General features: G+C 37.3%; 2 protein-coding genes across 3 annotated transcripts; both read right to left on the bottom strand.

Moving 5' to 3' along the window:
- Positions 1-2,712: 2,712 nt before the first annotated feature.
- Positions 2,713-10,478, bottom strand: LOC122058206 (pyruvate dehydrogenase (acetyl-transferring) kinase, mitochondrial-like). 2 transcript variants are annotated; one of them, XM_042620764.1, is made up of 6 exons: positions 10,045-10,478; positions 8,715-8,973; positions 8,390-8,570; positions 6,955-7,102; positions 6,185-6,398; positions 2,713-2,965 (listed from the first exon to the last, which is right to left on the bottom strand). In XM_042620764.1, the coding sequence occupies exons 1-6, from the start codon at positions 10,291-10,293 to the stop codon at positions 2,907-2,909; spliced, it is 1,110 nt and encodes a 369-aa protein (XP_042476698.1). In that variant the 5' UTR covers positions 10,294-10,478; the 3' UTR covers positions 2,713-2,906. The 2 variants fall into 2 exon arrangements, with proteins under 2 accessions (XP_042476698.1, XP_042476699.1); XM_042620765.1 differs by lacking the exon at positions 10,045-10,478 and adding an exon at positions 9,118-9,240.
- Positions 10,479-13,108: 2,630 nt separating this feature from the next.
- Positions 13,109-13,519, bottom strand: LOC122056937 (acidic leucine-rich nuclear phosphoprotein 32 family member E-like). The gene has a single exon (XM_042618902.1). The coding sequence runs from the start codon at positions 13,517-13,519 to the stop codon at positions 13,109-13,111; it is 411 nt and encodes a 136-aa protein (XP_042474836.1).
- Between the last annotated feature and the right edge of the window lie 4,583 nt (positions 13,520-18,102).

Genomic DNA, 18,102 nt, shown 5'->3' with positions numbered 1-18,102 from the left:
ACAGACTTTGGTTGAGTCCAAGGCAAGACCCTTTCGGAGAAGACCATTATTGGTTGTTCTTTAAATCTTAGGAAGGAGGGAGGAAAGAACATATTAGTGGACCTAGAGAGCCTAGTGGTCCACTTCAAAGAAAAAGTTTAAGTGCCGATGACGCGGAGGGTCTCCTTTTTTTTTCCCATTTTCTTTTAATTGGAAGACGTGGATGGTCTTGCGTGTTGATGAAAATACCCCGGCATAGGGATCAAAAGACCTCATGTCATTGTCGCATGGGTTGATGGATGGGGGACCTTGAAACTTAGGCTGCTGACCGGATCAGACCGTGCTAAGGGGGTCAGGTCTGACTCTCTGGCTATAATTAGTTAAAATGAGAATGGTAAAAAGATTTTGTTTGATAGTCTGTTAAAACGGTTAAAATTTGAATGAGATGAGAAAAAAAAAAAAAAAAAAAAAAAGGTCAAACTATGACAAAAATATTGAAAATAGACTAGAAATTTGAAACAATTAAATTTGGGTTTGACTAGAGTTTTGATGCACAAAATGGGCATCAATATCGGAATAATAGGTTTAAATTGGATTAAAATTCAGAAATTAATATATATATATATATATATAATTTTTTAATTAATATCATCGATCTGTCACAATATCATACCGATATTGGTCATGACCATTATTGATATAAATTGATTAATACTATACCTAAAATCGTAAGTCTGGCTGAACTGCATCACAAAGTAATACAAAGCCATAGTGGCATACATGCAAGTGGCAAACTTAATGGAGTCTATAAATAATCTTAGTTTATAGGTTTATGCCCTTCTTTCTTTCTTGTGTGAAAATATAATAAAAAAGGGAAAGTGTTTCCTACTCCATGGCAGAGGTTATGTGCAAATAGAAAACACCCAATGAGTATCTTCTATCAGTTCAACTAATATGGGGTAGATAGATTATTTTACAAGGCGTTAGCAAACATTATGCCCCATACAAGAATCATTTATCCAATAGTAACTTTGGGTAAGATAATGCGTTTTCAGAAGAAGATAGACGTAGGTTCGCTATCTATACAAATTTTAAATATTTAAACCTAAAACACATACGTGAAAGGAAAGAGATTCCAATAAGGATCTTCCTCATCACTCTTATCCTCTTAATAAACCTAAAGCTATTACTGCCTCTTCCCTTTTTTTCTTTTTCAAAGGGCATTTTATATGGAGGAAGTGTGTGGGTTCCATGAGTGAATGTGATAGAGAATGGAAAAGAACCTACGTTGAGAGGAATCGTCAGATAAGGGGCATTTAATATGGAGAGGGAGTGTGGGCTCCATGAATTAATGAGGGCATAGAGAAGAATCTACGTCGGTCGGTAATGAATCGTCAGATAGAGGAATTATATAAAGTGTGGGGTCCATGAGTGAATGTGAGAGGGCGTGTAGAAGAATCTACGTCGGTGATGAACCGTCAAATAGGGGACATTTAATGTGGAGAAAGAAAGGGATGAAAATCCTCTGTTTTTTTCATCCTTATTTTTCCTTGTTTTGCTACATGCAGAATACGACACGTGGACAATTTTAACATCAACGGTCAAGATTGGATGATGATTATTACATCCGATGCGTTGATCTTAAAGTTGTTCACGTGTCGTGTTCTGGAGGTAACAAAATAAGGAAAAACAAGGATGAGAAAAACAGAGGATTTTTTTCCGAAAGAATAAGGGATCTATGAGTGAATGTGACAGGGCGTGTAAAAGAATCTGCATGCCGACACCATGGGTTTCAATTTCCCAAAATTAATAGTGCTCTTGGGGTTTAAGTTTTCAAAGGAGATGACTCCTTTCCTCAGGGTGGCAAACAAACAGTGTGTGACTAATGAATTCTGTTTCAACTAACTCTTCTGGCCTACAAAGAGAATTCAAGAACCCATGACATAACTGCAGGGATTAGGCAAGTAAACTACCAAATACCTCTTAAACTCTCAACAATTCATTCATTTTTGATTCTTCAGAGTACTTTATTCTTTGCTATATTTAGAATGTCTGCATAAAACAGAGTCCATGACTCAATGGTTTATCAGACCCCCCCCCCCCCCACACACACACATTTGATCTATTTGATCTTTAGATGCTTGCAACCTGGATAGTGCTTCAAACAAAACAAAGTTTTATCTCCATTGAACCCTGGTTAGCAGATTCCAGATTGATCTTGAGACCCATAGGGAGGAACCAGGAAGAGGACAGAACTGAAGGAACTGTTCTAAAGAGGTTCTATATTAGAAACAACCAAGGAAGCATGAATATGAAAATTTGGTCATTCACCACTCTATGTACTGGTTTATGCCTAGAAGCCAAAATTTGCATCTTTTTCCCTCTCAAACAGCAACAATTTTTTATGAAAAGAAGACCCAGAGATCTTTTGCTTAAAAACACATTCCTCTTACATGAGCTATTCCCAATACTTTCTTTTCTATACAATTCAAATTTGCACGGCATGAATGGTCTTTGAATCCCATTGTTATGCCTCAAACGAGGCTTCAAGGGAGCAATCACAACTACGAATCATTTCACAGTTATTGCCAATCTTGTAGGTCATCCATAACATCCACCACTACCCAATCTCTCACATCCAAATTCATTTGAGACAACAGGTGATCCTCAAATATAAACAGATGGATGCATGCCAATGCAATTTATGAGTTGGCGAAATCCCAGACACGCAGATGCCTAAATCAATGGAGCATTATGTACCTGATAAAATAGGAATGGGAAAAAAGAATGTACAAGAATGCTGCAACTCAGCATAATATAGGATAAAATAATCTGTAAGCTAACCCAGCTTACATCAATGACAGGGCAGGCCCTTCCCATTTCATATTTCTTGAATAAGAGCTCTGAAATTCAAGCAGGGCCTAGGATCATGGCAGGGGTTCTTGTGTATCTCCCAGACGACTCAAATGAAGGTAGGCATCAGTCCCTGTAGAAAAACATTACAGATCTTGATAAGAGGATGTCTTTAGAGGTAAAGAGTAAATAAAATACCGATCACAGCAAACTAGTATGTAATGAACTTCAGTAGCATGGATAACTTGTGTTGAGAATTAACATAACTGATGATTTTTTTGAAACATAACAGTCATCCTACAATAGCAACAATGAAGAATTAATGACATGAACAGAATTCAGTTATGAGCCTGTCACCATGATGCAATGACTGCAGGGCATGTGTACCAACCAAATCACTCAACACTCGCACTACGAGTTTTGCTTCGTTGCTCTCCCCAGCCCTACTCCCCCACCCTCCCAAGTCCCAACCAAAAAGAAAGAAAGAAAGAAATCCACAAGCTAAGTTTAATATCTTTGGGACAGCCCTGGAAATTGATCTGCAGGAAAGGTGATAGCCAAGAACATCTTCAACAGACACTATTATTTGCAGATTTGGCAATGAATCCTTCTTTTGTAGGTCTAGCAGTTCCAGAGAGGTAACAACTAATGAGGCCCCTCTAATGCAATTAATAAACACCCAAAATTGAAAGAACAGTAGAAGAGGGGGAGAGAGAGATGCAAGGGATGGTGATTGACAGGGTGGTACCCATATTTGTGCACACTAAGTGAGATGTAATGGTACAGAATATGTTGGGTTCTCTTGCAATCAATAGTTTCCATGAGAGTCTGAATCTATGCCAATTTGTGTTGGCATCAACAATCAATCCCTTTGAGAAATAATCCTGTGTTTGCTCAAGAAAGGACCGAAATAAAAAGAAGAAGAAAAGTATAGGGTAGAGACAGATGCTGGTTATAGCCATGGTGGTTCTGCCAGGCCATTGCCACATCTAATGGGAATGGAGGAGAACAGAAATCAGTTGAAAAGATCATTCCCTTTCTCCCTTTTTTAAGTGTCAAGAATTGCCCATTTGCACCATTCTAAGTTGCATGTGGCATGAGAGCATGTCAGTCTAGCAAATTTCATTGAGAAAATAGTTGCAATAGAATGCAGATTTTTGACATGTGCAAGTTGTTTAAAACAAATGCATGGTGGTGCTACTAGGAATAACATATAATGCACGCATTATTTCCTCAGACGCCCGACTTAATTACTACCATTCAATATGTGAACCATATCTTGGTAAGACCAAGTTAACTAAATAGGCCCCTAAAACACTAGACATTTGAAAATGCAACCTGATTTAGTGGCATACTTCCAACATAGGCAATTTCAAGGTATAAGTATTTAAAATTTAAATTATTTTCAGTTTTCAGTCCTGATCGAAGTATCAATATTACATCTGAAATTAGCTCTGATATCAGTTTTTGTACTATTTAAATATCCCAAGGGAATTATTCTTCCATTAATGAAACATCAGATATTCAATGAAGATAAAGGAGCCCTCCCCCCCAACCCACTTTGGCATTTTTATAAAAAGAATTGTGATATTCTTTGCACATTGTGCACAAAAATATGCTATATAAAATAATAATGATAAATAAACTCAGTCACTGAATATAAATGACTCCCTTCAGCTACATTATTTTTCTTTCTAGCGATAAGTGCCAGAATCTCAAATCAGTTGTCACTATCAGCAACATACAGCACCGAAATCGCTATAAGAGCACTTTAGAGACTCTAATTTGGTGCCTTCTCTTGCCATAACATAGGTAACTAGTCATTTTTAAACATTAATTCCATAGATTAATTTAAATATATTTAATCACACACACGCACACACAAAAATCTGGTGAAAAAAGCTTTTGAAAACAACAGGCCAGAATACCAAAATATCAGCCGGCATATTTATACATGCCATATTAAACATCAACTATAGACCTTAGATCAAGAAAAAGTTGGCCTTTAGAGTCGCATTTAGAAAATTGTCCAATTCTCCCTCAAGGCTCGCAAAAAAAATTGGTGCATTTTCAATAGGGAAAACAACTAAAAGATATGGCCCTAATCCTCCATTGTGTGGGTCACCATTAGAGACATTTTTTTATAGATCCAAAATCTGTTAAACCAAACATCATATAAAGTGAAAGCTTGAAAGAAATTCTTCATAGCTATCTTTTGGGGTATCTCTGCAAAAACTATATAGTGAAAAAGAGATCCTGCAAAGTTTTAAGCAATAACAGCCCATCTGCTACCATTGAAATAGCTTAAGCAAGCTTGAATATATAGGTTTTGGTCAGACTCATGCATTCTAATGATCACAAAATCCCTATGTCAGATTTTATTTTTTGTTGGGGTGGGGATGGGGGGTTGGGGGAGTGTTTGTTTCAAGTCCCTGTTTTAAGTCACTCATATATCATAAAGCAATAGAGGAATATATCACTTTTTCTTTGCAGTAGAACTGTTAATGAATCTTTTCCCTTGCCAGAGACCAAATGGCAGTACCATCAAGATCCCTGGATTTTTAGAAAAAAAATTAAAATAGGCTTAAGCTAATAAAAAAAATATTGATGCTTTAGGAACACAAAGGAATGGTTGAAACTTAAAGCAGGAAAGCATCCACTACATTGCACCGAAAGTTACTTAGAAGCTAAATTGCACACAAATTCCATCTTCAGTGACTCGCACAAATTGCAGAACCTAATGCAAGCAGTACACAAAGTGAAAGAAGGTTCAGAAGATTTACTTACCTTCAACATCAACAGCTACAATAGTAGAACAGTGAAGATAACGAATTTCAGAAATATCCATTTGAAATTAAAATTACACGGCTTTTAGACATCTATGATTATATTGTGACCACAATAGAAGAATAAAATGATCAAGTAACTTCTTTTTAAATTTTAGTGCTCTATCCACATTCAGTTATTTCCATGTTTGTGGAATGCCCAACAGTTCATATCAATAATTGACACAAAATAACTCTTCAAGAAAATTAAGCACAGATTGAGAATATGAACTCAAGTGGTATAATTAAATTAAAAGGTTAAATCACTGGAGAGAAAGCATTTCAAAACAAGATAAACTGTAAGAAAATACAAATGGTTCTGGTTTTAACAGAAGAGGGCGAGGGAATTGTCTAAAATAAAAAGACAAAGATTCACTTTTCCAAATGCAGTGAAGACCTGCTGAATTGAAAAGATAGTGAAAGAAATATGAACTGCTAATTTTTTTCACTGACTAACTGACAGGATAGCAACATATGTTTTAATTTTATGAAAAATAAAAGAGAGATAAGGAAGACATTGGATTCACCATATCCTTCCATTGAAATAATTTGCAGGTCGCCTCCAAAGTATCGAGCATAGAGGCGACTTATTGGAAGGCCATATCCATATCCAGCCATTGTCACCCCATCAGTTGATACAAGATCTGATTGCTCTTCCAATGGGTTTTTTGCCGTACTATAAAGATATGTAAATATCTTGGGAAGGCCACTTCTTGGTATACCACCTCCTTCATCTGAGATCTGCAATATGAAGGGAATCAATTTACTAAGCATATAAAAATAATTATTTTTCAAAGGTATTCCTAGGACCCAAACTATTTTTCATTTCGAATATACAGAAATATAACTCACTCCACTCAACTCAACTAAAACTTATCCCAACTAGCAGTGGTTGGCTGTGTGAATCTAGTTTTGTAAACATATATATATATATATATATATAATATGTATGTATGTAAGAATTTGTCCTTCATCTAAAATTATGGGCTTAGCTGACTGAAATTCAGACAACCAATCCTTCCAAGAATTGACTAAAATAATTATCTACTATATGTCATTTCCCATAAAATTAGTATATGAAAGCTGTTAGTTTGCAAAGTTTATATCCATCGAACTGAAAACGTAAATCTAGGTGTAACACAACACTGGTTTTGGAAATGTGTTTCAATGTTTAACCTGAAAGAAAGCCTCAAAACAAATTGTCCAATACTCAAGAGAAGTACAATTCAATGCACCAAGCCTTTTCCCTACTCAAATACATATATCAGAAGAATAATTTCCAGGTATCAGATGATACCTTTATTGTAACATCCTCAATTCCATCAGCAACTATTATTCGGATGGGAGGTGCAACTTTTTCTGAATCCATAAACCGCTCTTGGACAGCACGCAAGGAATTCTTAACCAACTCAAAAACCATAAGATGCAAGTGTGTTGGAACATACCTATTACAGAAGCAAACAATATAAATGTACTACAGAATTGAAGGATAAGGGCTCTGTTACATCCTCAAAAAAATATTGAAATTCATTAAGTCTACTTAGATGGATTAAACATTTCTATCATCTGTTCACAAGTCCAAGAACCAAAACAAGAATGCAGTTTGCCAGATCTATCAAAAGACTTTTAATGCAACTCCAAATAGTTGGCATCCTAGTTCATGTATTCAATGATCATTGGAGACTTTCCAAAGTGGATAAAAAATGGATTATCTAATGCACTGGCAGAATCATCAGCTTCTGTTGGTGGATTGGATGACCTACTCCCAATCCAATTCAAAATCAGCTAGGATCAATCCAAGTCAGTATCAACCACAAATTCAAAAAAATGTTTTCTGCAACTGCTGTTTTTAACTTATAAAGTCAAGAGCTAAGCCATGCTCCAAAAAAATTCATTAGTAGATCATGTAGCATGCTGCCATGCTTTTGATAGTTTTCTCTGTGCTACAAAAACCCTATGCCACTATGAAAGATTAAATTTTTAACTTCTGGTAGAATTTACCAAATAATAATTGAATAAATTTATGTGAAAAGGAACCGGAAACTAGAGAAAGAATGACAAGACAAGACCAGGAAAGGTAATGTAAGGTTGGATCATGAATGACCTAACCCCAGGCAGGATCTTAAACATGATCAATAAATTTCAGATTCAATTAACAAATCACAACAACCAATCATAACATATGGCAGAAAATAGGTTAAAATCTCAGAATTCCAGAATAGACATTAAGGTGCTCCAATGCCTCAGATCTTTCAGTCGAGTCGCTTTCATTAGATGTAGAATTGATGGCCAAAAGTTGATATTCGATTTCAGGACAGAATAGGAGATCGATCATCTCCTTCAGAAGCAGATGAATGCCCCTGAGTAATCTTTAGACCACCAACAAATTTCCATGCAGAGATCGATTGAAAAATAAACGGAAAAATAGAGAAGGGGATGGGAGACCATATCAGTCCAGGGTCTCTCAGTCACGGCATGGGCCAACTCGATTCTGGAAAGAATCTGAAACATCCTCCTAAAAGTTAGCAACTCGATGGCCATTAGTCCCCCATACACCGTTGGTCGATCTCTGTTATATGTGCTCAATATAAGATTGAACAAACCTGGATATGTGCCAGGTACATGCGCATCTTAGACCCCAATCGAATGACCAAGTCTACATCAAAAGGAGTGCTACATTCCCCGGAAAAATTTTACTAAACTTCAACCAAATGGAAAAAAAAGGAACATACATGAACGTAAAGTTAGGATGACCATAGATGTTAATGTCAGGTGCACTCCCATACTCTCGCAAACAAATAGCACGGGCATCCTCACTGGCACTTCTTGCTACCTCCACAGGAGACATTTTAGTATGTATGTAACCTACACGATCAGGTTGTGGATTGGGATCGTGTAGTGCGACATGCTGCCCTGAGTTTCACCCAAAATCCAAAATCTGGTCAGTAAAGTCCATAAAAATATGTCATAGAATTTTTTTGAGAACATCAAAAAATTATAGAAGACAAGAGAGGCAAATGCTTGCATAATTGGGAACTTAACAAAGAAAAAGCTAACCAATGAGCATGCGGATCCCAATTCTTGACATGTAAAAACGATCAAGAAACTGATGAATCTCATCTGGATATTCTGGCACGACCTTTGGATTTAAGTCTTTCTTCAGTTGTTGAATGCCCAAAGCCATCATGGGGACCACATTGTTGTGCCTTACTTTGATCATTTGAATCATCTTCATAAATGCCAACTCATCACTTGTATCTTTGATCTCCGGAAAGCTTCGAAGATCACGGAAAGAATCCAAGTACCAATCTCGAACCTATAATAGAAATACTGAAACAAGTCAGATGAAATGATTTTAAACCTTTAGTCTTAACAGACCTATGCCAAATCATTGAATCTACTGCAAAATCCTCAAAGGATCATTTCCCAACAACACATGGTATGAATAAAGCCAACAGACCTGTAATAAAGCTATTAGAAAGATGAAATCTAAAATCACATGCAGAGCCACCATGAAACACTGGAGGAACCAAATCTATCTTAAGAATCTACAGAAATGCTGAACCCAATTGTAACCTGTTTGGGAAACCAAAACAATTATAGTGTCAAAATTCATGTCTGCAGAGAAGTTCAGAAAGATCTAACAGATAGACATTTATACCTCTTTGCACTATGCAGAACAGGACCGAATAAAACTTAAATTCAAAAAATACTGCAGAACCTCGGAGAATCTATTAGAAGATTTAGAATTTCTAGACAAGTAGTAGCCTCAATTTCCCATGTGCCAATTCAGATAATCATCTCTCAACAACCTAAGGAAAGTATCAATTGGAAGCTAAAATCACAGACTTTTGGGATTAAACACCAAGGTTACTTATCCATCCAAGGAATCAGAAAAATGCTGCACCAATTGTAACCTAAGTCAAGTAATCCAGAAAATGACACCAGAACCAGCACACAACTCTGCCCACAAACTAACAGAACAGGAAGCCCTTACAGCAGCCAAAAGTTCCATGCAACATCCACTGGAAGCTCACAGACAATAGCAGAATCCAGAGGGAGCCTTGGAAAAAAAAAAAGTCTCATGCAACATGCATAAGAAGATCAAAGCAAAAAAGTCGCCAGCGATTTAAGGAAAATTAAAAAGAGAAAGGGCGAACGGAACCACATAACCACTATCACACAAAAATCCACGACAAACAAGAAAATGTCCATAAATAATCAAACATCCTAAAACCATATAAAGGAAGGCTACATTATAAACAGATGATTCATGCAGAAAACCCCACCAAAAAAATCTACTGCAGCTATAACCCAACAATAATAATCCACTAAACACAATTGAGAATGAGAAGAAAGTAATGAGGCCAATCAAATAGTGAAAAACCTTCAAAACAGCAGCTTTATCAGATAAACCATAAGGCAAGGTCTCAAGCTCAATGGCTCTTCTTGCAATTCTTATGGGTAGCTCTTTATGGAGGAACTGAGCAGAAATGAGTAAGTTTTTTTCAGTGGGTTTGGACCCAAATTCCGTCATGTATCTCAAGGCAACACCAGTCTGTTTCATGCCACCCCACTTCTGAACCTCATCAATCAAAGCTTTTGAGAAGTATTCATAATACTTCTTGGCCGCCATGGCTGACGAAGGGAGAGATCACCAACACCCGAAAATGTGAAGAACGAACATGCAAACACAGGACGAGCGAGATAAACGGAGACGAAGAGAGAGAAATAGATGGTAGCAATAAGATGAGATTCAGATTTTAACTATGGAGTATGGAGTAACACAACCGGTGTAGATGAAGCCATGAAGGAATGTTTGATAGAGAGAGAGAGAGAGAGAGAGGGAGAATTTTTTTTTTTTTTTTTTTTTTTAATGGTAATTACTTATTAGGGTTGGAATTTTGACGCTTGCCTTTTCTGGTGTGGTGCAGAAGTACGGCATGTGCAGATTCCAGATTGACAGACCTTGATGAAGACACGTGTTTTTTCTGTTTTCAAAACAGTTGGCATCCAACGGTGGTAATTTTGAACGATAAATGTGGGGGTCCCCTCTCTAAAACTCCAACGAAAGGACATAAACACCAAACAGCCTTTGTTGGATGGGCCCCGGCAAGTCATCAACGCTGATCGTTCGCTGTCCAATTTTGTCATGAAACGGTGCGCAACAGTGCAACAGTGCAACAGTTTTGAGTGCTTTTCATGTTAAAAAAAGAAAAATGTTTCTTATCCAGATTTGTTTTGACTATCTCAGCAAATTTAGAATAAAGTTGAGCCATCAAAGACCTTGACTCTCGGTAAATTCATGAGAAAGTGGGGATTTCTTTTCAAGATGCATGTACTTTGGTGTTATATCTAGGAAAGTGAGACCTGTAGAGAGATAAAATTTATTAATCTTGCTGGTGGATTGGTTAGGGATAGGGAGGGCAGGGAGACTTAGGGCCCGTTTGATGATGTTTTTGTCGTTTCTATTTCAAGAAACGGCAGAAACATAAATTTTCGTTTCTAGAAATAGAAACAGAATTGAAGGTGTTTGATAAGTCATGTTTTTAGAAGTCGATGATAACCAGTGAAATAATTGCCACAAGTCGTTTCCAGAAATGGCGAAACAAGAACTTGTTTCGCTTGGATCGTTTCTTGAACAATAAATAAGTAAAAATTTATATTTCTAATTCTAAGAATAAGTGAAACGAAACAGTTTTATCAAACGCTTTTTGCTCCGTTTTTGCTGTTTCTAGAAACAGAAATGGCAGAAACGCGTTTCTTGAAACGTTATCAAACGGGCCCTTAGAACATGAGATTTCTTGAGAGTTTACACTTTAGTTACAAGGTTCTAAATAACTACATTATTAATTGACGATATCAGTCACAAGATAGGTTTTTTTACCAAGAAAAATTACAAGATAGGTTTGGATGCAAAGTGAAGATATGAGACTCGAACTTGTGCCCTTTTGAAAATATATAATCTACCGATAAGACTCCAAGCAACAACATAGTAGTTTTCTGTATCGTTGGTAGTATTAATACATGCAAATTAACAATATCAGTCACAGTAGTGGGTGTATCAGTGAGATCAACCACGATGAATTTTTTTTTTTCTTTCCCAATTGAACCACCATCCACCGTGATGATCTGATACATGCAAAACTGTTATTCATAGTTTATGGTATCAGTATTGTATTAGACATATTGGTCATTTTATAAATTTATGATTTTTTTCGTTTAAATCAAAACAATATCCAATCCTAGAAAAGTTGCTTGCTTAGACCAATCTTCATGTTGGAACAATACAAAACAATTTAAATAACATGTATCGATATTAATGTTGATTGGGATTCAAATCTTCTGTTGGTGATTGATGACTAATAATAAATATCTAACCATTAAGAAAATCGTAACATGCACTACATTCGTTGAATTCTCATTGTCGTTCACTATCTCTCCCAGAAGATTATTGCTGAGTGATATCATTACATGACTGAAACCGCGATCTCCATATGTATAATTCCAATCTTTGATTTAATTTTTCTCTTTCTTATTATTCCAAGGTGCCTAGATTATATGGGTTTTGGCTTAGGCTTCTGAAGGGATTTTATCTACACAACTATACAAGTGTGTAGGAAAACTAAAAAGACAATAAATACGACGTGGCAACAAAAAGAAGTGGTTGGTCCCTCTGCACCATACCTGGTGCCTGCTTTTGCCATGCAGGCTACCCACGCTGAATGACATGGGGTCTGTTTGCCTTTGGCAAAGATGGCAAAGATGGGCAACGCATGCTAAGCTAACCCCTCTCTTTCTATGGACCAAAAAAAAAAATATGTATGGCTCTCCCTTTTACTCATCTATATTTATAGGGTGTACAAGATTCAATTTGTACTGGTTCTAGTTCTGACAAGGCTCATGTCCTATTTAAGTGAGAGTAGGGTTCGACTGAAGGAAAGGCAATCATTCAGAATGCAAGGCATGTGTACGTAGAAGCGAGTAGACATGAATGAATGCTACAAATAAGACAATTTGCCATCTGGTATAATGGCGCTTAATCACATAATTCAAGAATATAGAAATCAAAATTTGAATTTTATCTATTCAAGTGACTTGGGAAAGTTGAAAAAGCAATACAGCAGGCTAGGGCCCGTTTGATAACGTTTCTGTCGTTTCTGTTTCAAGAAACAGCATAACAGAAACAGCAGAAACATAAATTGTTGTTTCTGGAAACAGAAACAGGTAAGAAAGGTGTTTGATAATTCTTGTTTCTGGAACCGGTGGGCTTTGGCAATGGATTGGACTATACGTCGCTGGGATTTGATAATCATCTCCGTCCCCTTGCTCTCCATCTCCACTCTATACTTTTCTGTCTCTTTCATCATCTCCATCTTCATATTCTCTATCCGAACAAACCCTTCCCCAAATGCTCTAACCACCAAAGCCAATTCCGAAATCGGGTCAACTCACTCTTCCTCCTCCCCTCCCTCTTCATCCATTCCGAAAGATTTTCTCTTGCGAAACATCGGATTCCTTAAAAACCTAGAAGCCCCAGGAGGCCTTGCTACTCCACCGCCACGACCACCATCATTCCACTGCTGAGGATACGGTGAGGTCATTGGTGGTCGGCCAAGTATGTGATTGATGCTTCGAGATTTATTAGCTTCGTCGTCGTCATCATCATCATCGTCTTCATCTCCGTCATCGTCGTCTTCATAGTCATCGTCTCTGTTACGATGCATATCGATGGCTGCAATGGGAAGGACCCCGATAGGGAATGGCCCAAATTCCATCCGTTCCATGAGGTTGAAGTAAGGCCAAAGAGAGAGAGACGAATGTTTCTTGTTTGAGCGGTAGCGCTGGCGAAGCTTCTCCATCTTGTGGTGGCACTGAGTAGCAGTCTTCGAGAGCTCCTAGTAGCCGCACCGAGCAGCGAGGGTGATGAAGAGGGTGACGAGGAAGGTGTTCCACCAACGAGATGAAGAAGGATCCATAGTTGCAGAGCTCCCCGTGGTCGGGTACGCAGGAGAAGCAGTGAAGCTTCAACGTTTCAAGAGGAAGGGGGTTCTGCAACGTTTCACGTAGGAGAAGCAGTGAAGCTCCCCGTGGTCGATTGATTGTTTGTACCCCAATTTTGTTTCGAGAAACGAGAGAAACAAGTAAAACTTGTTTCGTCATTCAAGTTTTTTGAAGCATAAATTGTTATAAATTTCAATTTATGTTTCAAGAAACAAGTGGAACAGAACACTTTTACCAAACGGTATTGATGCTGTTTCTTTGTTTCTGAGAACAAGAAAACACAGAAACACGTTTCTGGTTACGTTATCAAACGGGCCCCTAGGTTTTGTTGCAAGGAAAATTAAAGGATGAAAGAAAATGAAATTTTCAAACTTAAAAAGAAAACTATAGCCATCATTATCTCATGTGACTATTTCAAATATATCACTAACTCTAAATTATTCTATATTTTTTGTCTATAAGTTTTATTCATCATTATGGACCTTGGGTAGATGGACCTTGGGTCGTGCTTTCACTCGTTGATCATCTAGAGTCGGAGTAGGAATTGAAGATGAAACGAAAGAAAATTGGAAACTATCTCAGCCAAATCCATTTACATTTAAAATTTCAAATAACCAATAAGAAAAAAGTTTGGATAAGAATAAAGGTCATTTGCTTGGTAGTTACAAGATTTTGGGATCGCAAAATAAACGCCATTTACTTGTTTTATTAACAAAAATAAATGCCAAATCTTTTATCCATTATGTTATGTTACTTGAGATTGCAATGGTTTTGCTTGGATTTGGGGCTTTTAAATCAGTACTCTCATAGGTCTTGAATGAATTGAATTATGTAAGTTTCCATCCCATCTCCAAACCTAAGAACTCCCAATAATTAAAATCCATAAACTTGTGTTTAACTCCAACGCGTACTCTGAAGATCCAATTAGGATTGAAATTTCAATATTGACTGCCTCTGCATTATCAAAATTAAAGATAGAAATAGATTTTATTATTTTATTTTCATCCACCACATACGTTGGTTGAAGGTATTAATTTTACAGGACCTACAAATCTAAGTTATCTATTCAGGTACAACACAACTGATTGAGATCTAGAGAAAAAGTATATATGTTAAGAGTTGTAGAGTTACATTCCCATATTGAATAGTTCATTGTTTTAAGTAGCACATATACCAAAAGTGCTCCTTAGAGATCACCTACTTAAACCCAATCTAATGATATATTTGGGCACCAGGAACCTCTCCAATTTTCTAACGTGCTCAACGCGTATCAGATGGTTGGGTGAACCTAAGGGTGTGTGCTCAGGTCTTCTCAGTTGTACGATGCGCGTTGGGGCATTGGCTAGTTGAAAAGGATCCGATCTCTATATTTAGTGACATGAAATCATAGGAAAAAGCTCGTACTAAACTCAACTAACTTTTATTGGAGGGTCCAATCTAAAACCTAAAAATTATTTAAACTCGAGATTTACACACCATGAAACATTCAAAAGCCCATGAAGTAGTTGGCTGAATTTAAATTACATGAGAAAAAACCTTGCCTTAGGTTTTTTCTTAAGATCCAAGAAATGCTAGTCTCAATCTTGGTCCAATTTGGGAAGGCCCACCTACAATCTTCAAATCTCTTGGGGTTTAATCCTTTTCTTTGTTACTGTAAAAGGAAAAAAGTGGAGGGTTCCTAGAAGGCAGCGTGGCCCATGCACCAGCATAAAGATCAATGAAAATACACGTGGAAGCATTAATAGCAGTGGGAATTTTGTTTTTCATGGGGGCAGGATGACCATTTCGTCCTTCCCTGTATCTAGGTATAGAGGCTACGCTGCATTCTAAGCTTCTTTTTCCCTAAGAAAAATATGGAGAAAAGAAGCCTATCTGTTTAGTGTATACCCATGCCCAAACACAACTGTGTGAAAAGACCTAACTGCCCTTGGGTGCATTGGGTATTTTCATGCCTAACTGTGTTGACACATGCAAGTGGTACTTATCCATGAGCCTAGTTAGCAATTCGGCCGAATAATTCACGAATTATTCGGATGAATCGAATTTTTCCGAATTAAATGAAAAAATCTGACCGAATCCGAATAAAAAATAAAAATGGGTAAAATTCATGATTTTTTTCAAAAGTGAATATAAACCGCGAATAGATCGTGATGAACCGGATTAAACCGAATTATTCGGTTACCATTAACCCACTTAAAAAAAAAAACAAAACAAAACAAAACCGAACGGTCTTTAACTCTAACCCTCTCTGAAAAGTGAAAACCACACCCCTCCCATTTCTTACGGTCTCTGCAGACAGACTCTGCACCTCGCCGCTCGCCGCTCGCCGCTCGTCGATCGTCGATGCCGCCTTGTCACTTGTCGCCTCCCGCGATCCCACCTCCTGAGTCCTGCGGCTCCTACCTCGCCGATCGCCGCCTTGCTGAACAACATCCTCGCTGCCTCACTAAACAACATCCTTCCTTCCTGCGGACTCTTGCGGCTACGGGTTAGTAATTCTCCTCCTGAACAGTGGCAACATTGACCATTAAACATTACAAGCAAAAAACCATTCTATTAACTCAGCTCCTCTACTGAATTCAAGCAAGCCCTTGATTGACAGATGAAGAGGAAGAAAAATCCTAAATCACTAAACCCTAAAATTTTAATGATAAGGAAAAACCCCCAATCCAAGATCAATGTTGCAAAGGAGACGAGGGATTCCGGGTTTGTGTTCTAGGGATTTTGTCAATTTGTTTATTCCATTTATTCATGGAATACAGTTACACGATGGTTAATAAGGGATATCATTTATTTACCTTGGATTATTTCTTGTAATTCACACTTAAATTTTTATGGGAGTTTTTGGATATCCGTAGGAGAATTGTTTGAGTTGTTTCCTAATCTAAGAAGAGTCTGTCCAGCAGTTTCTACTTTGTAAGAAGTTTTATTTTCTATTTATATGCATGTAATCCTACTGATAGGTAGACTTGAATATTGAATGAAATTGAGTTGAGTTTACCTCACAGATGTGAGTGCTGCACTGCTGCTTTCCATCCCTCTCCCTAGTTTGGAGCTAACGTTCATCTCAAAGATTAGTTCCTTCTGTCATTTCTCTTCCCTTCCCTCGCATTATATTCCTCGTCCTCCCTCTTCCCTTCAATATTATTCTTCTTAATTTATTGTTGCAACCGTATTTGTAAAACCGAACTACTGCCCTGAGAAACTCAACAGCCCATATTCAGTTGGATCAATTTCATTCAAGATCAATCCTTTTGTGGATGTTTTGCTTTATTTAGAATATTTTTCCCTCTTAAGCATGGATGATGGAATCATGGAACTAGGTGAGTCATGGATTGAATGATGTGATTTTGAACTTTTATATTCATACAGAACAATTTCTTTAGAAATTGGATTACTGTAACTATTGTTTCCATCACCCAATGACAGTTTTTTCCTAGTTTTTTATTGTATTGTATATTTGAACTGCAGTAATTTGCTCTTTCTAGGTGTATATATCAAGTTAATTACTTGATAAATAAAAAACATACAATAAATTATAAAAAAAAAACATCCGAATTTTTTGCCCGACTTTTATTTTTGTAATCGAATAATTCTCGAATCCGAATCCGATTTTTATTTTGTCTGCTTTTTTGACTGCTTTTTTGACCGAACCCTTAAATTGACCAGTCGAATTACTCCGAATAATTCTCCGCCCGAATAATTCCCGAATCCAAATTTGCTAACTATGTCCATGAGGTCTACATGGTTAGGGAGGAGAGAGAAGAGACATAGTTTCCTCATATTGAAAAATGCTCTTTGGCATTACTATCTCTTCTCTCTATCTCTCTCCTCCTCACATTAAATGACATCCTTATCCCTCATGTTACTCCACATTGATGCATTCCCTTGTACCAATATCATATCAATATCAAAACTCACTGATACCCATTTCGATACCATGAACTAATACCCAGTCACACACTTGTGAAAGCAGAAATGGATCAGGCCCTCTCTACAACCAATAACCTGTAACCAGTAACCAACTGAGGCCCTTACCAAACCGTTTGTTTGATATCGGGGTAGGTTGGTTGCAGACGAAAGGTATCCTTATCACAGCAGGCCCACTTTGCATGCGGTGTCAGGTCAGCACAGACATGAGATAAAGCCATTCCAAAATTCCAACTACGAGGCGTATTTTAAAAATCTATGCCCATCGTTTTCTCCATAACTGTTGCTCTGTTCTTCTCACACACATAAACACAAACATTAAAGCGGCATAATAGAAAAATAGGCAAAGCCAGGTTGTTCTGATTCGAATTTCTCCATCACAGATTATTTGGAATCCAAAGCAGTTCACACCATCACGTAAGATGACCCCTTCAGTTTAGTTTCATAAAGACACGTTTAATCGTCAGCCTTTAACCATAAAGAAAAGGGAGAGGATTCTTTAAGCAACCGG

The sequence above is a fragment of the Macadamia integrifolia genome, chromosome 12, assembly GCF_013358625.1.
Source record: "Macadamia integrifolia cultivar HAES 741 chromosome 12, SCU_Mint_v3, whole genome shotgun sequence".
NCBI classification, from domain to species: Eukaryota; Viridiplantae; Streptophyta; class Magnoliopsida; order Proteales; family Proteaceae; genus Macadamia; species Macadamia integrifolia.
Note: the sequence above shows the minus strand (reverse complement) of the source record. Positions and strands in the feature narration are given on the sequence as shown.